A 24,024-nucleotide genomic window follows, 5' to 3' on the forward strand; every position below is an offset into this window, starting at 1 on the left:
GCAGCTGCCTTCCAAATAAACCCTCAGTGGGGCATGGAGTGGGTGATGGCGCCTTGCACTCCTTGTCAGTTTACTTGAGGTTTCCATTGCTATCCGCTGCCTTCCACAACACCAGTTCCTCTGCTTACAATTGCAATAGTTCCTGCTGCTGATGGTGTCAGTTGCCTCTAATAACTTTTTCAGGAAAGCAGCCTTACCTGGAAGAGGTTTCATTGATTTTTATCCTTTTTATTATTTGTTTGTTTGTTTGTTTGTTTGTTTTGTTTCCATTTGTTTCCTGCTTTTGTACTGAATGGTGCCCAAGGCATCTTTTTAGGTATTCTTTGTGATGGCTTCTTTTTTATTTTCTGGCTGTGAAATTCTTGTGGGGCTTGCACCATTTCCTCCTCTGTCTGCTAGTGGTATTTTTTTCCTGCAGTCTTATCAGATTCAGCCACATTCATTTTTCAGCCAGTGGTACAGAGGCTACTTTTGTATTATCTGAGCTATTTCTCATTGAGGATAAGTTTGCCCCTTCCTGCCTTATCTATCTTCCAATTGAGTGTGGAGACAAAGGCTGAATTCAGCATCCATCCTTTCAGTAGCAGGTACCTGCAGTGTGCCAAGATCAGGTACATGACTTCATTGCAAGATAATCAGAAAAGGTGAAGGCATTTGGGGGGAGATGCTAGCTGTCTGATTGCCATGCCGTGCCCTTGGATTTATGAGAGTCTCTAGGAGCAGATTGAGCACATGGTTACTACCTACAAGAGTGGGACTTTGAAGTCAACTAAAAATGAAGGTGAAGGTATGAATTGTCAAAGGGTAAGCAATAAGTAGTTCATCTGCAGCTAGGAGTCTAAGAACATGCAATTGCTTAATGGACACTTAATCCAGAAAGCGCATTGTGATAAAAGACATATCAGAACTACAAATGAGCTGTGGGCCAAGGGAACAGGTTCCACTCAATACAAATACAGTTTCAAGTCTTAGGGAATGCAGGCAGAGTTTCTGTTACTCAGCAATTTCATTATTGCCCTGTGGAATTTGGTCCTGTGCATAGAATATCTGACAATATTTGCCTTTTTTAAAAAGAGAAATGTTTCTAGTCCTCAGGATTTGGGGAAATGTACTTACATATAGATAGTTTGTAGAATCATAGGAGTATGAAATGTGTCTCAAGGACAAGATGCAGATTTTTTTGTTTGCTTGGTTGGTGCTGAGTTTGGGTTCCTGTACGGTAGTTGTGCAATACATACACAACCACAGAATTGGTTGTGTATATAGCTCTCAATATAAGCAAGAGGTCCAATGGCTTCAGTCAGTGATGTTCAGGCCTTGAGAGAACCCTTTTCACATTAACAAGCCTACCAAGGAACTCCTGTATGTGTTGGCCTGCCAGAAACTATGTTGAATGGACAATACTGAGCTAGGTGAAACTTCGTACTGTATCTTCCTTTATTCATAAATTAACCAATCAATTTATTGAGCAGTCTAGCTTTCTGACAAATGTGCTTGTTTGATAGGCATGCTTGCAAACACAAGTTTGTTGTATTCATGCATTTTCATACTTCACACTTACAGTATTCATACTTTACTACAGTATAATATAAAAATCGCCATATGTGAAGTATGCCAGAAGCTGTTGATCAGAGGAGAAACAGATCCATACCCACAACTAAACCAGCAGCATGCAGTCATCCATCATTCTGGCAATGAGATTTCCTTGCATCCATGCAGTGCTTTTTTCTGGGGGGACGCAGGGCTACGCATGCCCCTAAACATTTTGTGAATATTTGTACTTTTGTCCATTTACTGTATTTATTTTTTCCCCAAATTGAACTATAAAAAGGTGATTTTCTTGAGTCAAAATGAGAGTACCACTAAACATTTTCAAAGAAAAAAAACCCACACTGCATCCATCTACATGTGCTTTGTGAGAACGCCTTAAAAGGAAGGGCACTGTCCTCTAGCACTTTTCCTTGCCTCCTGTTCTTCACAAAAATATAGAATGGGAGCACTTGTGTCTTTGGAAAGTGCCCTTGAGAAGACTTAACTCTGGCTGGACACTCAGTTTTTATCCTTTACAAATGCAATTCCTGTGCTGTTTACTGCATTGTGTAAATATCCAATATTTGCTTCATTTTAAAGGGCATTAACTTACGGTAAGTGCTGATAGGAAGGAAGATGCAAAAGTGTGTGTGTTCTGTGTCATTTAGCGGGATGGCATTTATTGGAGAGGGTGTTATATTGGTTGCCAGACTGTTAGATACCTGTTTTTAAAAGGATATGGAAAAGCAAAGAATAATAACTAGAAAAGGCTGTTGTGGTGTTTCTACCCCAGCTTTCTCTTTAGCAGGAGATTGCCCTCTGCATCACTTTCTACAGGGCTATATGTATGACTCTTTTTGGCAGCTGGGAAGGCTTCGAAATTGTATTTGTGGCAAAGATTACAGTTCCTTGCGGGGAAGGCAAAAACAGGTTTCTGACACCTGTCCTTGAGGCGTAAATTTTCAAGGACACTTCAGTAAATCTGCCCTGAGCAGTAATTGGCTTTGTGACAGAGCCATGTGAACTCCTCAAATGATAGTTTCATACTAGACAATAGCCATATTCTGCCTTGATGTTTTGTGGTTTCACTGCTTGCCGTTAGGGACTTTGGTCAGATTTCTCTTCTCTTCCTAGGGAGGATCATCAAAGGACCTTCGTGTACAACTATTAGTTTGGTTAAAACCTCAAGAAACAAAGTCTGATTAAAGGAGTTGTCACGTTGCTCAAAGTTTGCACAATAGATTCCAAATGGTGTGCCACCGTTCTCTGTGCTATGTAGTCTTGCCAGGGATTTGTATCTGAGCTACAAAACCTTAATGGGGTGCATGTCCTCTATTATTATTTTTTAAAATAAACTATGACTGCACAAATCCCATATAGCTCTGAAGCAATGACTTGAAGTCTATTCAGAATGAGTCTAGAAGCTTAGAAATGATGTAAGAGCTTCATTCCATTTGATTTCTGAAACGGTTGGGTATTCTCTCAGTCACTTCTGTGTCTTAAGATGTATGCAACTGCTATCTTGAGAGGGATGTCCATGTGCTTGTTTCACAGATAAGAAATGTCGACTTGGGACAAATCTCTAGAAGAGATTCCAGTGTGTGTGTGTGTGTGTTGCCTCTGACAGAACTGTCAATCCCTTCTTGTTAGATGTTCAGGTGTCGAAAGATATAGGCATGAAGGAAGAAATGGCCCTTTGATTCTCTTCAGGGACAGCTAATCCATGTCCCTGTCCCAAACTTTTTATTGGAAGCCCTGTACAAAACACTTGCAGATAATGTAGGATTAATTCCATTTGATGAAATCTCATTCAACCACTGATATCTCTTTAGAGGGTCAACTGAGAGTAGATGCTAATGTATCCGTGCATCACCCTGGAGAACATCTTGGAGTGAGGACTGAAGTGAAGAATATCAACAGTGCCCGATTTCTTGCCAAGGCCATAGGTAAGTGAAGCACTTCCCAAATGAAAATCTGGACAGGGAGTTTGGAATGCAATGCCAGAAAAAACCCCACATCAGTTTCTGTTACTGGGCAGGTTATGCTAATAATATATACAAACTTGCTACCTCTGAGTTAGTTGCATGCATTGCTTTGATGTTTTTAGCCTAGCTGAAATCCATCCTTGTGAACTGTGATAATGTGTCTTTGCATTAATAGTGGTCTCTGTGTGTAGAAACCTTTGGCTTTTGTGTGACTGGGGTGTAGCTTTTGCCCCTGGCCACAGATGGTCTAGAAATACAATGATTGGAACGAGCCTTTGGGGGAGGAAACCTTTACTGGGAACATAACTTCTTTGCTGCCTTCCTTGTTTGGAATGGCTGCTTCTACCATCACTTCTGTAATCAATAGGACCAGGTGCCTGCAAACTACTTAAATGGTACTTAATTGGCTGAAATGCAAGCATGCTGGTTTAATTTGTTCTTCTTAATTCTGTTTCCCTTGTTTTAAGTTATTACCTTATATTGCATGTTAGCCCATTAGGTGTGCACACATGCATGAAATGTGGTGTTATAATCCAGGGAAAGTATAATTTCTTGGCTGGCAATTGATGGGCGGGTTTTTTGTTAGCAGGGCCTCCTCTGCAACAAAGAAAGCAAAATGTAATGGTTTGCTGTTTAGCCCATAACAGTTTTAGTTCCATAGTAGCACGGCCACATTCTCTTAGATGACGCAAGAGATGCAGTGAGGTAGGGGGGAAGTGTGTAATCCACAGAAAATGTGCATCTACAATGTGAGTGTCACATGAAGAAGATGCTGCTATGTTTCTATGCAAGATAATTACTGGGCTCAGAATAGAGAAAGGGAAACATTTGCATAGAATCATATAGAGTTGGGAGGGAGCCTGAATATTGTCTAGTCCAGGCATGTCCAACAGGTAGATCGTGATCTACCGGTAGATCACTAGACGTCTGCGGTAGATCACTGGTAGATCATTGGCTCCCCCCAAAGAAACTGAACAACTGTGGCTCCCCTTAAAAAAGCCCAACATTTTACCTCCTTCCTAAAAGCTCAACAAATTTGACCTGACCCCCCCCCCAAAAGGGGTAGATCACTGCCAGTTTTTAACTCTGTGAGTAGATCGCAGTCTCTTGGGAGTTGGCCACCCCTGGTCTAGTCGAACCCACTACAATGCAGGGATATACATATATCATTTTGTTTGTATGCTGCCTTTCCATAGATAGAACCATGCTCAGGGCCACTTACAACATGGGGGGGAAAACCATAATCACAAAACGTAACAAAAGTAGTCATTGTTGTTGTTTAGTCATTTAGTTGTGTCTGACTCTTCGTGACCCCATGGACCAGAGCACGCCAGGCACTCCTGTCTTCCACTGTCTCCCGCAGTTTGGTCAGACTCATGTTGGTAGCTTCGAGAATACTGTCCAACATCTCATCCTCTGTCATCCCCTTCTCCTTGTGCCCTCCATCTTTCCCAACATCAGGGTCTTTTCTAGGGAGTCTTCTCTTCTCATGAGGTGGCCAAAGTATTGGAGCCTCAGCTTCAGGATCTGCCCTTCCAGTGAGCACTCAGGGCTGATTTCCTTGAGAATGGATAGGTTTGATCTTCTTGCAGTCCATGGGACTCTCAAGAGTCTCCTCCAGCACCATAATTCAAAAGCATCAATTCTTTGGCGATCAGCCTTCTTTATGATCCAGCTCTCACTTCCATACATCACTACTGGGAAAACCATAGCTTTAACTATACGGACCTTTGTCGGCAAGGTGATGTCTTTGCTTTTTAAGATGCTGTCTAGGTTTGCCATTGCTTTTCTCCCAAGAAGCAGGTGTCTTTTAATTTCATGACTGCTGTCATCATCTGCAGTGATCATGGAACCCAAGAAAGTAAAATCTCTCACTGCCTCCATTTCTTCCCCTTCTGTTTGCCAGGAGGTAATGGGACCAGTGGCCATGATCTTAGTTTTTTAAAATGTTTTTTTGATGTTGAGCTTCAGGCCATATTTTGCGCTCTCCTTGTAAACAATCAATAGAACATCAAAAAGTACACCGCCAGATTGCTCAGTTTCCACATAAATCATAGTAAGATCTGAAACAAAAATTCAAAAATAGTAACATAAGAGCAACAACCCTCCACAACAAAAACCCCTAAACAATGTCTCAGCCCAAGGGTCTGTTCAGCAGCCTAAGCTTTTGTAGCTGGAGTCAGTCAGGCCAGGTGGGGAAGCATGTCAGAGGTCATGTCTTCCAGGACTCAGTCAAGATTTATGAGTGCCACTATATGTTAGAGGAAGGGCTGTAGCTCAGTGGTAGAGCGCATGCTTTGTATACATAAACGTCAGTCTGTGGCATCTCCAGGGAGAAGCAGAAGAACTCTAGTGGTGGACCAGTAGTTTCACTTGGAGTAAGGCAGCTTTATTATATTGCTGTATATGCGGGTTATTTTTGCATCTCAGAATGAGTCAAAAAACACAGAACTTGCTCTCCTTTTATTTTATTTATTTATTTTATTTACAAGGATAAGTCCACAGGCTGTAGCCATGGGCACAGAGAGGAGAGTGCAGAAAGGCGTTGGCCGGTGGCCCAAGACCCCAAAAGGCACACAGGGAGGTGGGTCAGGGGTCTCACCCAGCACTTTCTCTGTCTCTGGTGGTTCCCAGAGTGGTTTCACACCCAGGGCTTGAAATGGTGAAGAGAAGCAGGTCCTCGTCTGGGGAACAGAGACTGTGCCTCAGCAAGTGCACCCTGCTCAACTGTCCTGAGTGGCAGGGTAGGCGGTTGCCCGTCTTCCCTCCCTCCACCTTTCAGGCCCTGGGCAGTTGCAGGATTGGCTCTGCCGTTTGGGAGCAGGCAAGGCTGGGCTAGGAAGGAACTTGCTCTTGATCTCCAAAAGAAATTAGTCCCTTTTGAATAAAGGTGGAGATAAAAATGTGCAGTCAGTCTTATTCTGTATAAGAGCAGAATGACTGTTTCATCTGTATGACTTCAGGGTGTTTTGGAATGGGATTGTGTTGAAAATTTATGCCTTCCCAAAACGGTATAAATTAAATGTCAGAAAGCAATTCAATTTATTTGTGATTCTCTAATATTTCCGTTAGGCTTACTTTGGCATTGATAAGTGTTTTAAAGTGTGTGTGTGTGCGCCCCCCCCCCCGGTTTGAAAATCAAAAATAGGTAAAGGAGCATCACAACTAAGCATAATTTATTTGTTTTGTTAAGACTATGAAATACAAAGGCAAATTGAAGAGCTGGAGAATGGAGGAACTATTTTGAATGAAACCAGAGCCTTTGACTTTAAACTTGGGTAAGTTTTTCATTCTACCATTGGTGGGGATTGTTTGTTACATATTGGAAGGACATACTCACCCCCACCCCCCACCCTCCCAAAAAATTCAACTGAGAGGTAGGCAGCATTATTAGCCACAGAGCCACCCTGAACGTATCTGATGCTCTGCTCCTAAACAAAATTATTTTGAATTATGGACCCATGGCCTGTTCTAAGAGCCACTGGTAGCTATGAGGAAAGTACTTTGAAATTCTGTGTGATGGTTCTTGCCTGTGGCAATCTGGCTTTCTGCCATATTTGTAGTTTTGGTTTTCTACACATTCTCCTTTTTGTGTTTAAGTGCTGAAAGTCAAATTCTACAGATGGTGGACTTGGCATACAACCACCAAAACGCCTAGGTTTCTTCCCCCTGCCCCCCGCTGCCTGTTACATTAAGGTTACCAGATTTTTTTCAATAAACCTGGGGACACTTTAATTAATTAATTACTACACGTTCGGGGCATTGATGCTGCAGTGATGGCGATGGCAGAGGGGCGGGCGCCGCCTTAACCTCAACCGCCACATTTCCACTTCTTCCGAGGATTCTATCTCCTTTCTCCATGAGCCTGGGCAGCCCCTGAGTTGTTGGTTCTTCGGTGGTGGTGGTGGTGGTGGGGAAGCGTTGCCACACTGCCTTTTGGAGCACCCCCATCCCAACTCCTACTTGCGTGCAAGCAGGAGGGGGCGGGGATCCTTCAGCTGGCAAGGGAGGCTTCACACTGCCTAACTGAGAGATCCCTGCCCCCTCCTGCTTCCACGCAAGCTCTGATAGGCAGTATGAAGCCTCCCTTCACAGCATAGTTGCTGGGGTCAGGGAAGGTGGAGGCAGCCGGAAGCTGCATCTTAGAACCCCTGCACCATCATCATATGGGGACTTCCAAGCAGCTCCTGACGCCAGCCAGAGCCAACTGCTCCGGCCTGCTGAGACTGCCGCTGCTGCGTTTCCCGGGGAAATTAGATGAAATCCGGGGACATTCCGGGGATGGAATTTGTACGGGGACTTATTCGCAAATCCGGAGACTGACCCTGGGAAACGGGGACGTCTGGTAAACCTATGTTACATACTGAGATAATCATGTGATTATGCCTCTGTGAGTGGGAAGATTCCTATGTAAAGACGCTGAAGTCGGCAGATTAAATCAGAAGATAAGCATTTAAATTGCTAAGAATACAGTAAATGCCAAACTATCTGTTAGGGTGGCCATGAGGAACCTCTGACCTATGGCCAAATTAGATCCATCAAGCTGTTTTTCCAAACCATGGCCACCTGCCCCCACACCTGACATCAGGTAACCATGAAGCTGCAAAGGACGAATTCGAAGCTTAAAATGTCAGTGAACCCCGCTTGTCAAGGAGCAGTCAGCTAGGTTGGCTGCAGTAGGGGATTCCTCACTGTCGGCACCAGTCAACCAACCTAACTTTTTGTCCTTATTTTTTTAGGCGCACAATAGCAATGAGAGACAAAGAAGGAAAACAAGACTATCGGTAATTATCTTTAGATTGTTTCTGAAGGAAGCTCTTCATTGAGCACCTGTAAGTTGCGATTCTGTTTTGGCTTCCTCAGACTTGACAAGTCATTGGTGATGGTAATTACCTCACAGAGTGATTCCGCGGAGTTGAGAGGAAGCTGAACAGAATTAGTCACCTGCTGCCCTTTGGTTAGACTTACAATGGGTGTGGGGAGGGAGGATATTGCTCTGATGCATTTATTAATATTTTAACAGTGAAGTTTATAATTTGTAATGCTGCCATGTTCCACTGCCAAATCACATTGAGACAAGCAGGTAGCATGAGAGAGGGCCTTCTCTATTGCAGCAACCATCTTTCTCCCAAGACAGGTTCAACTGGCCTATTCAGTAATGGCTTTTAGTCAAGATATGTTGGCTTCTGCAGGCTTCTGGTGGATTTTTATTGTAAGTTTACTTTGGAATCATAGAATTGTAGGGTTGGAAGGAACCCCATGGGTCATCCAGTCCAACGGGCAGGTGGCCCGTATGAACTCACAACCTTGGTGTTATCATCACCCTGCTCTAACTGTTTTACTGTTCTCATTTTTATTGTACCAAGACTAATGTTTTGTTGCTATGAATGTAAACGAGCTTGGAGGGCCCAGAGGGCTGAAAGGCAAAACAGAAAATTTTCTATAAATGATCCCAAGACAGACCAGAGCTAAAACATTAATTCTTGTTTGCTGGTCGTCGGTCAGGACTTTGCAATCTATCCCTGGCTGCTAGAAGACAAGAGTTGTATTCTCGAAAGTAAACCCATTGAAATTAATGGAACTAAGTTAGCCATGACCTATGGGTCTACTCTGAGTAAAGGTGAGTTGAGAATACATCACATTCAAAGCTGGTCGGTTCTACTGTCGGATTGCTCGTACCATCATGTAGTTCTTTCTAATGTTTACTCTTTAAATCATTTTTTTTCTTTTACTTTGAACCAATGGGTTTAGCTCCTACCCTCTGGAACAACAGAAAATAAATCTGATCTGTTGTTTTCTGACAGCCCTTCAAATATCTGAAATAGCTACCACCTCTTTAGTAGTCTGTGCTACAAATTTTTATTACCAGCTGAAAATTGTTAAAAGCCCACTTCCAGGTATGTTCAAAGCTGCATAAATAGCACTTCCAGTTGTCCATCATTATTTGATCATAATGTATCTCCCCTTGGTACATGGATAAAAGTGGGTGTACTTTTTTCAATAGAGTTTTGATTTTTCCACAGCTAATGCAGTTGAACACTGTAGCTAATGCAGTACTAACCTCTTTAGACCTCATTTTCCTATATCGCAGGATACTGTGTGAGGAGAGGGCTGTGGCTATTTCATTAGTTCTTTACACATCTGCTAGCCTCAGCCTCTTTCACTGCTTAAACTGATGAACTTGAATGTTTTATTTAAAATAAAATAAAAACGGGGAGAAAGAAAGCATGAATTCAAAACCGATAGTGAAATATGCTTTTTAAACTGTGCTTTTGTTTATTGAAATCTGGGTTTGAAAGCAGTGGGTGTAGCTTAAGTGTAACTTCTTCAAGGAATGCATCTCAGCTGTTTGCAAAGAGACATGGCAACGCTTTAATTGTTTAAGTTTGCAAATCCATCATTTGTTCGTGCAAGGCAGGAGTTGGCTCTTTAATCGCCATGTTTTTGTGGTGGCTTGAATTAGCCCCTTCTTCGGCGCAGCCCTTGTCATTTGATGTTGTCACTCAGATTTATTTACCATGGCACCCCGCTGAAGATGGCAACTTGGCTTTTAGCGCGGTTTCCTCCTTTCATTGAAATTCCTCCGACTAATACGAGGGAGGTTGCAACCTGCGTGGAACACTGCTAGCATCTGGCTGTCATTCTTCCTTTTTCCCTTTGCCAGATTGTACTCCCAGTTGGTCTGAAATCACAGGTCCTGTTTGGCACCAAGGACGATAAGCAGCATCTGCATTTTGTTTGTGTTTTTTTGGGAGGGCATAAAATGGCTTAAATTTATTCCTTCTCCCCGTTGCTGGCTGTTGACAGCCAGTGGCGGATCATCAAAAAAGAGAAAAAAGCTTGAGGCTATGCACCTCGGCACAGGGGCTTATCTGTTGCTGCTGAGAGGACTTGCACTCAGCTGTGGACTCCGAGCATTTGGTTTGCTTACATTAAGTCCCATAATTGTTAGGAGAAGGAGCAACTTCATCACAGGTGGCTGGGATGCGGCAAAAGGGTGTAAGTGAAAAGGACAGCAGAGGAGCCTCCTTTTGTTTTCTCTCAGGTTTATGCCGGAGCCGAACCTTCCTCCATTGATTCTTCGCGATTCTAAATCTTCGCCTGCTCACACAAGCGACCGGCAAGTGGTGAATATTGATTGGCTTCGGGAGAGGCTTCCTGACCTCCCCAGTGCGAAGAGAGCAAAGCTTGTTGAATGTTATGGGATTCAGCCTCAGCACAGTTTCACCTTATTGGTAGGTCTATTGACTGAGCATTCAAGTAAACCAAGAAACTTCAAAAGATTCAGTGCTTCAGCAAACACTCCTAAAAATGCCATATTAGCCAGCTGTCGGGTCTCATAGATTTTTTTCTTACATAGAAAATGAGTTCAACACGCTTGGCTGTTTCTGCTCAGATAATGTACACAACCGGTTCTCTGAAACTATACCTGCTTTTTTTTTTTTGGCACGTGTCCATCAGCATCATAGTAAATTGAAATATATAGCTACCGGTAGTTATTGTAGCCTCAAAACCCTTTTTGTCTTAAAAACATTCCTGTATTGTATTTTTTTCAATGTATTTGCCTACAACACTGCTATCTCTGGAATGCTGGCATTAAAGTGTGTGCTCTGTGAGCCCAGTTGGTGCATCTCATCCTAATGTACCAGCTCAATCAATCTTAAGAGCCGGGCCAGTAGGGCTTTTTCCACATTATTCTTCAGCTTGTGGCTATATTCCGTGGTGTATCACTGTCTGTAACATTGAAAAGTCGCACACCAAGCAGTTTTAAATTTTTTGTTAACCTTCTCTTGGATACATGACCTTTGGACCACCCTTGTAGCTTAAAGGGGGAGAAATTCATAGAATAGAATAGCACCGTATGGCTTTATGACATTTGATCCATTATTCTACCATAAACTTACGTTAACGCACTCTAAATACTAGGAAGAAACTGTGACACTTTGCTGGAATTTAATCATGCATGTATCTGTCATAAGCCTACTATATGAACAAGCCCTTTCATGTAACATATATGCTGGCTCCAGGGCTTCTTTTTAGCAGTGGAAATAAATGAGACTGCCTAGCCTAACCTTAGATTCCTTTCATTCTGCTGAGTACTCAGCTTTGACTAATGTTAGCCTTTTCTCCTGTGTTTTTTCTTCCTCATCTCTTTCTGTCTAATGTGTCTTTCTGACACTTGGACACCAGGCCTATTCTGGAAGCCTGCATAGTTGGAGCAGAAAGTAACTCAGGTGCTTATTCTGAAGATGGTACCAACCCATTGATCCAACAGTGCTATCAGTGTTTTTGGTCCAATAATGACTCCCTGTCATCCTTTCTCTCTACATTTAGGTTCTTGGGGAGGGGGGTATTGTTCCACAAACACTATTTCTTTTCTTTTGATTTACAGTGGTACCTCTGGTTGCGAACGGGATCCATTCCAGAGCCCCGTTCGCAACATGAGCAGCACGTATCCTGAAGCGTCGCGTCTGCGCATGTGCGCAACACGACTTGGCGCTTCTGCGCATGTGCGAACCTGGAAGTATCCCATTCCGGTACTTCCGGGTTCAGCGCGTTCGTAACCCATGACAAACGCAACACACAGCGTTCGTATCCAGAGGTATGACTGTGCTGAGAGTCCAGCTAATCTAAATTCACCTGAGACATCTAGTTTCTGTTGGTGTTTTAAGCCTACATCAGGAATACAAACAGATTGCTAATGGGGAGGATGCATAAATCTAATGAGCAGTCTTTCAAGTTAGAGTGCCCAAGCGTGCTCATTAAATAAATGGCATAGGTACTGGGACACCTTCAAAATGCAAGATCCACACTCCCTGCCAACTTGTTAGCGGAAGCATTGTGCGGGGGAAATTGCATTAAAATAAAGTCATACTTCAGTAATGAAATATTATTACTATTCTTTGGTTACTCTAGTGAGTGTTGCATTAATCCTTAGGGAGATTTTGAAATATGTATTCTAAATTTCTACCAGGCTACTTTAACTGTAACGAGCCCCCAAAAATAAAATAATTAGAGCCTGTGCATAAAAATAGGCAGGAAACAAACAATATGCAGAAAAGGCAATAAATTCAGTGTTGCACATGTAGCTGAAGCAGGCTATGGTCCAAGTATGAATAAGGCATTGTATGGTGGAACACAGATCTAAATAAGGGTTGATGTTATAAGGCTTTAATGTATGTATATAGTTTGGTATCTTTTGGACTATGCTGCTGTTCCACCAAGACCTCCAGCATATTCAGTGATTATTTAAAAAAATACATAAAAGGGTATCTGGTTTAGCTCTGCTCACAGTAACTAATTTGGCCCCCAGTATTTTCAGCAGTGAGAAAATCCCACACTCCCCCAAACCACTGAAAAATAGCACATTTCGCTAGTGAAAAGTGATACCTACTTTCTGAAGTTCAAAACTGAAACCACTTATATTGCTAAAATTTCACCAAATGCTTTTAATTTCACTGAGCTGTTCACATACTTTTGCCTTTGCTTCAACAATAACAGCTTTTTATACATTACATATGACAGTTACAGCCTTATGGGATGCATTTGGTGTCTAAATGTGAGGCCCCCTTTGAGCTTGAGGCCCTGGACCAAATGGCCCCCCATTTGGACCCATTACAGCTAGTAATTGCTCTGAGCTCCTGCTCAAATCTCTCCTTTGATTGAATGGGTACTAGGTATGTGGACTGCGGGTTAGTGTTGCTGTGGGACCAGGGTGTTATTTCCGATAGATCCTGAGTATTCTCCCAAAACATCTGACATCTTTGGCTTGCATGCGAGTGTGTGTATGAAATTTAAAATGGCAGCAGTAGTAGACAGATCCACATCGGTGTACTTGTTAAATATGTAGGCTTTCTACCAGACTGAAGATCTCAAGAAGTTCTTAGGAATATGTGTATAATATATGCAGTAAGAAAATTGAATCTCCTGACAAACTTGCTTTGAACTGAATAGGACTGGATAAGGGTTAGGATTTTGGAGACGATTGCACTTGGCACTGGATATAAGCAAGTTCCGTTTAAGGGTTGCCTTGTGTGTGAGCTTATTCCCTAAGCTGACAAACTGTCTGAGAGAAAAATATTCCTCCTATGAGTCATAGGATTACTCCAGCCTTCTGTGCTGAGTGAGTGCTAGTTTGAGTCTGCCATGCATTTTGATCAACTTTCCGGCAGTAAAAGCTGTCTGGAAGCAAACGACTGCTCGAGTCTTGCTTGCAATACAAAAACTGCAAGAACTAGAAGGCAAGGATTCAGCTTGTCACTCAGGAGGAGTTTTGATTCAACTTAAACCACACACTCACATTTGACAGAAAAATTTACATTGTGACTAATGATGCTTGCTGATCTGCCTTTAATTACTGAGTCTCTATATAATCTGTTTAAAGATTATAGAGTTGTGTGTTTTCCTCTTGCTTTGTGTTTATCTGAAATTGATTCTAACTGTATGTGCCAGTTCTGGTTCAGCTGTTGGGTGGGCTGTTGTAGCCATCTCTATTTCAGCCATTTTAGAAAGCATCAATATAGAGTACCATTATGAAATTGGACAGTAAGCAGGGCAAGTCCTGGCTGATCTTTCATACTGGGTTAACAGGAGTTTTGCCAAACTCCTCCTCCCCCACTACACTCAACACCTGTGCCTTTATTTACCTGCCTAGTGACACAGATACAAATATTTACCACATGTGTACACATCTCTCCCTTGGGACACTCCTTTATAATGTGAGTGCTTACATGCTTCTGTGATGTCATCAAATTTCACAGGGAAAGGAAGAACAACTATGGTATGCTTTCAGGGTGGGTCGTGCCGTTCTGATTGTGTATGTATTTGGTGGTCTCAGAACACTAAAAAGGGCAGCCTAACTGTGAAAACATACACACAGAATCAAAAACTTCACAAATTATAAGGGTATATAATTTCTGCAAAACTAGCAGTGGAGAGGCTGAAGTCATGCTTACCTTGCTATTCTATTGAATATGCACGCTGTGGCAGTTTTCGGAAGCATTGTGAAGTTAACTTGAGGCATGTTGATCAATTGACTGTTGCAAATAGCTGAGAAGCCAAGAGGTTAAGAATATTCCACATGTGATAAGACCCCAAAGCTCATGGATATGAGTTTTTATTTTTATTTTTTTGTGGTGGTGTGGATAGCTGGTTCGGCTGCTGCCATCTAAACACACCATTTTGTCTCTGAGCAGAACGAAGATGGATTAGTAGAATTTTTTGAAGCTGTGGTGAATGCAACAAGAATGGCTCCCAAAAAGGTCGTTGGCTGGATTGTAAAAGATATTCTTGGCTATTTAAAACAGTATAACCTTGAAGTAAAGGAAAGGTGAGGCTTTTTAATGTTTATACTTTTGCGCAAGCAAATCTTGTACACAAATATTAGTCTTCGATAATGGTAAATAATGTAGTCCTCTGTTACCGCATGGGCATCTGAATAAACTGTTCTGTGATTAGGGATGCCAGAGTAACCTTCAAGGTTCAGTTTCTTACATAGTAGTTACTGTTGTTCAACATGCATAAAAATCATACTGAACCTTCTTTAACTGCTTCTACTAATTTACAAAGGAAGAGGGTGAGATCAATGGGTGAAGGAGAAAAGTATTTTGCAAGTTATAGGTGGACAGCGAAGAAAAGAGGGTGAACATCCATTAGAATGTGCAAATGACTACAGATGTCAGCCAGCACTACAGTACTCTCAGTGGGATGCATGTTCCCATTTGCAACTAGCACATCTCCTCGTTTAAAATTGCATGAACAGAACTGGATTAGGGTGGTCATGGGGAAACCTAATGTACAACCCAGGAAAAACAGTTGGAGCCTTTTGCTCAGATGGTTTTCTGCACATCCCAACTTTGATACAACTATGTTAAATGTGATGAGTAGCTCGTGCTGTATTTCTGCATCTCTGCTTATTTCAACCCATTTTATGTGTTCTAGTCCAGTTAGTCCTCTTCTTTTGGCCGAACTTCTGAACCTTCTGGAAAGCGGAACGATTTCCTCCTCGGCAGCCAAGCAAGTGAGCATTCCTCTTTTTAACATTACCTTCAGCATGAGCTTGTTTGTGTCACGGTGCATTTGAGTCTTGAATTTGTAAAATGTTATAACTTGTTTGGCCTTAGTTTGAAAACACGCCCCCTTTCAAAAAAAAAAAGCTGTTATCCAATATCTCAATAATCCTCATTTTTGTGTTCAGTTACAAAGAAACGACAAAAGATAAAAGGATTCTTGTTTGGGCATACTTGTGCAAGGCTGATCTTGAGCGTATGTATTCTGAAACAAGTCTCACTTGAACTTAACTCCATTGAGCAATGTGGGTAGGATTTCAGCATTGGGTGAAAATCGTATGTGGCGGTGATTCTCTACTTCCACTCCCCCACTCAAAATTTTCTTTTGGAGATGGGGTAATATTAAATCTTCCTTCTTGGCCTGTCATCAACAATTCAAATAGCCAGCTGCCAACCCAATCTCTTTCTGTCTCTATAGAGGAAGATAAAAGGTATCCTTTTGTTTTTCTCCATAGCTCGCAAAATGGCTGGCATGGGGGGAAGGACACATTTTAGAGCTGAAAAGCTGCCAGAGTTCATATTCCCCTAATGCTAATTTACTATTGGAGACTGTAGCCTCAGAGGCCGCTTTAGGTGAAAATAAATTATTGATGGGGGTTTGGAGGTGGAGAAAACTATACAAGACCATTACCATGTGTATTCTAAGCCTTAGTCCCATATAAGAGATATGCAAGCTTCTTCAAAATGTTTTTTAAAGAACTTTTTGTTATTTTGTGGCTTGTTGTTTGTAACCCTGAGCTCCTTTGGGAGGTGGGATGAGATAGAATTTTAATTAATAAATGAATGAATGAAGTAAAGCTAATAAGTTTAACATTTTTATACAGCTTGTGTGTGTGTGTGTGTTTGTCTTGTTTTTAACTTGTGACGATAGTTCATGGGGCATGTACAGTAATCTTGGACTTGTCTGTAACTGAGGCTGAATGGCAGTTTACTGCCTTTTTTGTCCCCGTGAAGAGGCATCAGTTATATGAACATTATTGGCAGGTAATAACCATGATTGTCACTGCGACATGACGTCTGCTCTCTTCTGCAGTAGCAGCCTAGCAAAGGATGGGACAATATTTTTAAGAGCATTGAACCATAAGCCTTTGAAGAAATGTATTGTATAAAGCAGGATGGCATGGTACTGTTACCCAGTGTCCTCTGTATGCTTTTTGCAGAAGTTCCACAAATGCATTGATATTTGGTCCACCTATCAAGTTCACCTATCACCTATCACTGGGATGTGGGTGGCGCTGTCGTCTAACCCACAGAGCCTAGGGCTTGCCGATCAGGTCGGCAGTTCGAATCCCCGCGACGGGGGTGAGCTCCCGTTGTTCGGTCCCAGCTCCTGCCCACCTAGCAGTTCGAAAGCACATCCAAGTGCAAATAGATAAATAGGTACCGCTCTGGCGGGAAGGTAAACAGCATTTCCGTGCACTGCTCTGGTTCGCCAGAAGCGGCTTAGTCATGCTGGCCACATGACCCGGAAGCTGTCTGCTGACAAACGCTGGCTCCCTCGGCCAGTAAAGCGAGATGAGCGCCGCAAACCCAGAGTCATTCGCAACTGGACCTAATGGTTAGGGGTCCCTTTACCTTTTATCAATGCTCTCAGTGAGCCACTTCACCTGTCACAAACTATGGTTTAATGTGATTGAGCTTTGCACACTGCAGGAAAGTTCCTTCAGCACTCCTCCCTGCTAATAGAAGAAGCCAGAATCTGACTCATGTGTCATCCAAACCTAGGCTCATGGTTTATTTCCAAACAAACCATGAGTGGTAAACAAAGAACAAACCTTAACCTTTCATGGTTTGTTTGGAGAGAAACAAAGCACAAGCACAAGTTTAGATGGCACATCAATTTGCACATTGTGTTTATGTTCACATTAAAGCATAGTTTGTTTTAAAATATGTAAACCAGATCAGTGTCTTACAGAAAGAGTTTAGAATTCTAATGTTTTTTTTTTCTTGTCAAAACATGTATACTGTGTTGATGGCAGGGAGCGGGTGGTGCTGTGGTCTAAACCACTGAGCTTCTTGGGCTTGCTGATTGGAAGGTTGGCGATTCAAATCCATGCAACGGGGTGAGCTCCCGTTGCTCTGTCCCAGCTTCTGCCAACCTAGCAGTTCAAAAGCACACCAACGCAAATAGATAAATAGGTACCACTGTGGCAGGAAGGTAAACTGTGTTTCCGTGTGCTCTGGCTTCCATCATGGTGTTCCGTTGCGCCAGAAGTGGTTTAGTCATGCTGGCCACATGACCTGGAAAGCTGTTGGCGGACAAACACTGGTTCCCTCAGCCTGAAAGCGAGATAAGTGCCACACTCCATAGTTGCCTTTGACTGGACTAAAGCATCCAGGGGTCCTTTACATTTTACCTGTTGGGGGAGGACTGTTTAGCTTTCATCTGTTTGTAATAGAACTAGTATTCTCTGTGTCTTTAAATTAGTAATTTATTCAAGATTTATACCCACCTCAAATCCAGGGTGGGCTTCACAAATGCAATCTAATAACCAATATAATTAAGACACCAACTAACAATGTCATTGTTTGGCTATTATTGGTTAATCCTGTGAAAAACAGCATCCTTGCTACATTTAGAAGAGGACTTTGATGGACTAGATGTCTGAAGAATAACAAATGTTTCTAATGATTCTCAGCAGTAGGCAGGGAGATTGGATGGCCTGAGGGCACAAATAGCTATATACACACATACAACAGTGAATGAATTGCTGCGTTTGAGAGTGGGGTGATTGAACTGCAGCACTGATGGGCTAGGCAAACTGAGACACACGCACACAGGCAACACATGTACACATTGCTGGAAGCTTCCAGCAGGGTTGCTGCTGCTGCTGCTGTTTATGCTTTCTGCAGATCAGGAAGCTCAAATTGTGAAGGGCTGTGAGCCTTATTAGAAATGGTATGTTCTGTGGCCAGGAGAGGAAATATGGCTGCATTGTGTAATGGCAGCACTCCCAAACAAATCTTTTTCCAAACCTATGCACACAGCAACCAGAGAATCTTTACAGGTGTGAGCTTGTTTGCTTTACTGTATAGCCAATTAATTCATATCTACACAACAGAACCTTTCAGGTGAGACATTTGGTGTGTTTTCCATGATTAAGAGCTGCACAAGAGAGGTGTCTCACACTGAGTAATGTCAGTGGTCCATCTAGTTGCATACTATATATTGTCAACCCTGATGAACACAGGGTCTTTATCCTATCTCTTCCCTGCACAAGATTCTTATATGCTTACTTAAATATAATTAACACCACCACATGCCTTGACTGTCTCAGGAATGAGACCAGAGTTGCCCAGTGGCTACGTGGGATTGCTTTGTTATTGCAAATTTTGTGGCCTCCGACCAAACAAATGCAACTGCAAGTTAACAGCTTGGAGACTTGGTACAAGGCAGATTAATTTGAAGAGTGGCTCAAATAGCGTCAATGTGTAGTTTGCCACATACTGTACCTGTACCGTTACTTTGGACCAGGTGATCTTGTAGCCCTGGGAGAAATTTCATTCGTTGTGGCAGAAGATTTGTAACTTTGTTACTTCTCCCCCATCTCGCTTTAATCTGTTTTGTGTAAAGCAATGCTAATTGTGCTAGGGAGCATTACATTAAAAAGCACTTCCATTTTCTTAGCTTTGGTGAATTAGTAACATGGAATTTCCAACATGACAGTCATTTCTGCATTGGCAGATTGCAATTGCCCAAACATGCAATTATGTCTTCAGTGCAGGAACGAGCAGAAGCAGCTGTTTTAAAAGGTCTCTTTCTCTCCTTCTGCAGTCTCTCTCTCTGCCTCCATTTCTGAAATAAGAGCAGAGGGAATACAGAAAATGACTGCCCAAAGAAATTGCTTTTTTTATAAATAGCCCCATTCTCTAGGGTTTTTCCCCAAGGTATCAGAGCCCAACTACAAAGCACTGTAACTTTAACTAATAATTATTCCAGATAGACATTTAAGTTCATCCAGCTGTGCTTCACAGTGATGGATAACTGGGCTAGAGCTGCCACAGGGTTCTGCATTATAACCTTCCACACCTCTGTGGTCTATGACCTGCCTTTATGTAGCTAAACTCCTTTTTCTCCCACTGACAGTCAGCAGAGTAAAAGTTGCCTGGTTAAATGGTAACTCTATGGGAAATTCATAGAATCATAGAATTGGAGAGTTGGAAGGGACGCTAAGGGTCATCTAGCCCAGTGTCCCCTGCAATTCAGGAATCTCAACTTAATCTCATTTTGCAATTTCATTTATCCATACTCCATGGAATAATAGATAGGGTTCAGATGGTGTGCATATGCAAAGATCACACCCTTAATAAATATTACCAGCTAAACAGTCCCAACCCAGTGTGGTATTCACAGTTATGGTCAAAATTGTCATGGTGCGCAGATGAGCAAGCATTAAGGGGCAGGGAAAGAGATCCAAAAACTACCTGGAATATGTACACACTTAATACACACCGGTTAGTTATAACCAGTCTGCATTAGTAATCTTGACTTTGTACAGTACATCACATTTGAGACCAGACTTTCGCTAAGAGCCCTTTTTTTTAACCAAAAGGAAGATGCTGCATTTTACAGACTTATTATCCCTTATAAAGGAAGAAAATATGAGAGAGATTTTCCACCAAGCCTGATCAATAGACATTTTATTGTGGCACATTATTGAACTGTGATAAACCCAAATGTGAGATGCTTTATTATGTGGAGCCTGCGAACAGCATTAGGCGCCAGGAGAAGTATTCATTTAGCCTAGTGTTACTGTTTTGGGCAGTAACTACAGTAGTACTGGATACCGTAGACCCTAAAGTGTAGGGGTGTTTGTGTTCAGGCATGTGGGACGATGTGACTCTTCTAATGATGCTTTTTAATGATTGGACAAGGGTCACCAAAAATACCTTCTCAGTAGGATTGTGACATAGCCTTGCACACCTGTGCCACAATTAAAAATACCTGCCTTGGCACATGAGACTAAATACTTGCTTTCTAAGAGAACTAGAAATGCGAGTCCAGAAAGAGGTGATCATGATTTTTCTAAAGGAAACTAATCTGAGAAGTAGGAAACTTTACATCCTTTGTGCGTCTAGATATGGGATGTTATCAGTAGATTGATTTCTGATTTTGTGTCAGAATGGGAGTCATCATGCCTGTTAATACGTCTTTGCCTTCTTATTATTGCAAACGTCATCCTTGCCTTCTGAGAGACATGTTTCAAGCACTGATTTTCCTTTATCTTGATGCTGCAGGTGTTGGAAGTGATGTGGAAGGGGGAAGGGAAGACTCCATCTCTGATTGTTAAAGAAGAGAAACTTGAACTGTTCCGGGATCAGAATGAGCTTGAGTGCATCTGTCAGACTGTGATGGGAGCCCATCAGAAAGAGGTGATATTGATAGCAACTCTGGGAAATTGGGAACAAGAGACTTTGACTCTTCAGGGTGGGTGGTGGAGATAAAAGATTTAAATTGCCACCTTCCTTTCATGTTGCCCTTTTGTTTGGAAACTCCTCAGAGAAAATGGGAGGGAAATTGCATTGTGACACATGAAGTGGCTGCCAGGAGATGGCAACTTAAATCCATGTCCCTTTGACTCCAGCAACTCTACACTAACGTGAATATTCTTTAGACTGTACACTTGCAAAATAGCATTTGCATGGAATAATAGGAGCAAAGTAGAAAATATCTCCACCTGAAGCTTCTAATTTTACAGGTTTTTTTTTAAATTAATAAACCCTTGCAATCCTTCCAAAGATCCAAAATTAGTTTTATAAAGAGTAAGTGCTTTTGCGTTCTCTCCTGAGCACAGATTGGAAAAGCAGCAATGAATGGCTTAACGTTAAGTAAAATGTTGTCTGGTTACATATACAGTAGGGAAAATGCTAACATCTATTGAGAACGATGCTACCCACGCCCACAGTTCTTCAGTGGAGGCTAACAGCTTTGCAGAGAGCTTTTGATAAATAAAATGAGCGTGTGCTAGGTCTGTCTGACCTTCATCGTGCTAACTAATTTGCAGTGGCTGATGAAAGTGCCTCTGTATTTTCCAGCTGGTACTGAAGCGCAAGCAGAGACAGTCTGAGCATTAGAACAGATCAAGGAGCACAAGTGTTTTTTGTTTCAATAACAACATGGATTTTGAGTATTTAATTCTTTAACTAGTATTCTAGTGGAGGCAGGCATGAAAAATCAAAGGCTGTTTTGATTCTGCTTTTCTAAACATTAAGACACTACAGTATTTAAATTGGTGACTCTATGCTCACACTACCACGAGATCTTATGTATGAATTAGGACTTTTTCCAGATAACTACCATAATTGAAGTATTTGCTACAACACGACTTCAATATCAACAGGATAATCCTGCAAGCCCTTTTCCAGGACAAGTAGCACTGTGTCCAATTCCTGTATAATAGGCAACGCACTCACCACAGGGACCATAGCCTTTCTGCAGAGAGAACTATACAGTTCAAAGAGCAAACCAATCATGCCACAAAACGGCAGGACATAGCACCTGCTCTGCTTCTCTTTTTCCCCCTTTCCGCCGCTTTTTTTTTCGGCGGGGGGGGCAGGCCAGCGAGGGGTGTGTGTCACGCTTGTCACTGGCATGACACCCCCTCCTCACTGGCCCATCCCCCGCCAAAAAAAGCCGCGGGCAGGGGGGAATTCCCGCTTTCTGCATCCACGTGCGTCGTGACGTCACGATGACGTCATGACGCACGCGTCGTGCCCCTCCCCCAGGGGGGTGGCTCTGCACCGCCGCCACCCCCAGCAGCGCAGAGGCTTGCTACGCCACTGCATCCTGACTCTCTAATTCAGGCCTAGGGAACATGTGCTCCTCCAGAGGATGATGGATTCCAATTATCAGCTCCAGTCAGCACAGCCAATGGTCAGGGATGATGGCACCTGCAGGCCATCATCATCTGAAGAGCCAAAAGTTCCCCATATCTGCCTTAACAGCAGTGCTCCTGTTCAGGGTTCGAGCCAATCATAGCTCCTCCTAGGATACTGTAAGTTGCTAGGTGCTCAAGCAAGCCAGTTCACTCCCCCCACCACCAGTTTTCCTGCTGAGTAAGAACTTGTTTCACAGAATTCAGCAAAAAACAAACAAACAAAAAACATACATAGGTTAGTGTGTATTTTTAAATCTGTGAAATCACTTACTGCTCTTGAAAAACACCATGTATCTTTTTTTAAAAAAAAAGGTTAATGGAGAAATATCTGCTCTACTGGTGAGATAACTTGTTGGCCCAACTAACAGAAAGTTACGCACTGCTTCTTGTAACAGACTCCATTACAAGCCTGCTGTAGAGTGCTGTAATGATCCTTCACCTCATTAGTGGCAAAGACTGATCGGTGCAACAATCTAATTTCACAATGCATGTCCTCTAAACCAAGCTTGCTGTTAGCAAAAAAGAAAGTGCAGCTTGGCTTGTCATTTTGTGCACAACAACCTTGCTTTGCAAATGTAGAATCTTTAAATCCAGGTAGACCTTAGTTTGCTCTATAGAAATATGAGAAAGGACACGAGAATTGTACTATTTAATATTATGGTAATGAAATAAAATTATTCTAAGCTTCTGGGTTGCTAAACTGTCACGTTTTATGATGGCACATCAAGAACAGAAAATAACCTGCCAGTTCTCAAGGTTTGCTCTCGCTTTTCCGTTCATGAAGACTAGGATTTAGCAGCGATCTCTTCAGTGCGTTTTTGCTTTAGTTTGATGTTGCTCAAAATTGAGTTTTGTTTTGTAATTTTCCTTTCAAGGTGGCAGAGATAAAGAAGGGCAACAAAAAAATACTGAATAAGCTTATTGGACAGGTTCAAAGAACAACAAGAGGATGCTCAGACCCGGTCCTGGTGAAACAAATACTAGAGAAGCTGCTATCATAGGAGCCTGCGGTGAAAATTTCCTATCTGATATTCGCTGCTGTTATCAGAATGGTAATTACTTGATACTTCTATCTTTCACAATCAAGCCATTGTACTGACTTCATTCACTGCTTGCTTACTGTATCAAGTTAACTGCAGCCACTTTCTGCAGTTTTTCAGCTTTACTCAGGCCATCATCCTCTTACGTGACTGTCAAACTGGAACATAAGGTATGCAAAGAAAGAATTCAAATGGTATAATGTGCAAGTTTTCTGTATGAAAGCTTCTGGTTTTGTAACATATAATGAACTGTTTCTTCCAATTTATTAGTAATATTTTTCAGAAGTAGCTTGTTGTTGTTGTTGTTCAGTCGTGTCCGACTCTTCGTAACCCCATGGACCAGAGCACGCCAGGCATGCCTATCCTTCACTGCCTCTCGCAGTTTGGCCAAACTCATGTTAGTAGCTTCGAGAACACTGTCCAACCATCTCATCCTCTGTCGTCCCCTTCTCTTTGTGCCCTCCATCTTTCCCAACATCAGGGTCTTTTCTAGGGAGTCTTCTCTTCTCATGAGGTGGCCAAA

The 24,024-nt window shown here is 42.3% G+C and overlaps 1 protein-coding gene across 2 annotated transcripts in view; it reads left to right on the top strand.

Annotated features, from left to right (window-relative positions):
- The window catches only part of GATB (glutamyl-tRNA amidotransferase subunit B), a 38,832-nt gene extending 15,069 nt beyond the window's left edge, over positions 1–23,763 (top strand). For both annotated transcript variants that reach the window (XM_033159982.1, XM_033159983.1), the window contains 8 exons: positions 3,363–3,476; positions 6,709–6,793; positions 8,255–8,299; positions 10,561–10,750; positions 14,711–14,844; positions 15,456–15,534; positions 20,822–20,956; positions 23,337–23,763. In XM_033159982.1, coding sequence (XP_033015873.1) covers positions 3,363–3,476; positions 6,709–6,793; positions 8,255–8,299; positions 10,561–10,750; positions 14,711–14,844; positions 15,456–15,534; positions 20,822–20,956; positions 23,337–23,462 — 908 coding nt within the window. In that variant the 3' untranslated portion in view covers positions 23,463–23,763. The remainder of the gene's footprint in view (positions 1–3,362; positions 3,477–6,708; positions 6,794–8,254; positions 8,300–10,560; positions 10,751–14,710; positions 14,845–15,455; positions 15,535–20,821; positions 20,957–23,336) is intronic.
- The last annotated feature ends 261 nt before the right edge of the window (positions 23,764–24,024 follow it).

This window comes from Lacerta agilis, chromosome 9, assembly GCF_009819535.1.
Source record: "Lacerta agilis isolate rLacAgi1 chromosome 9, rLacAgi1.pri, whole genome shotgun sequence".
NCBI classification, from domain to species: domain Eukaryota; kingdom Metazoa; phylum Chordata; class Lepidosauria; order Squamata; family Lacertidae; genus Lacerta; species Lacerta agilis.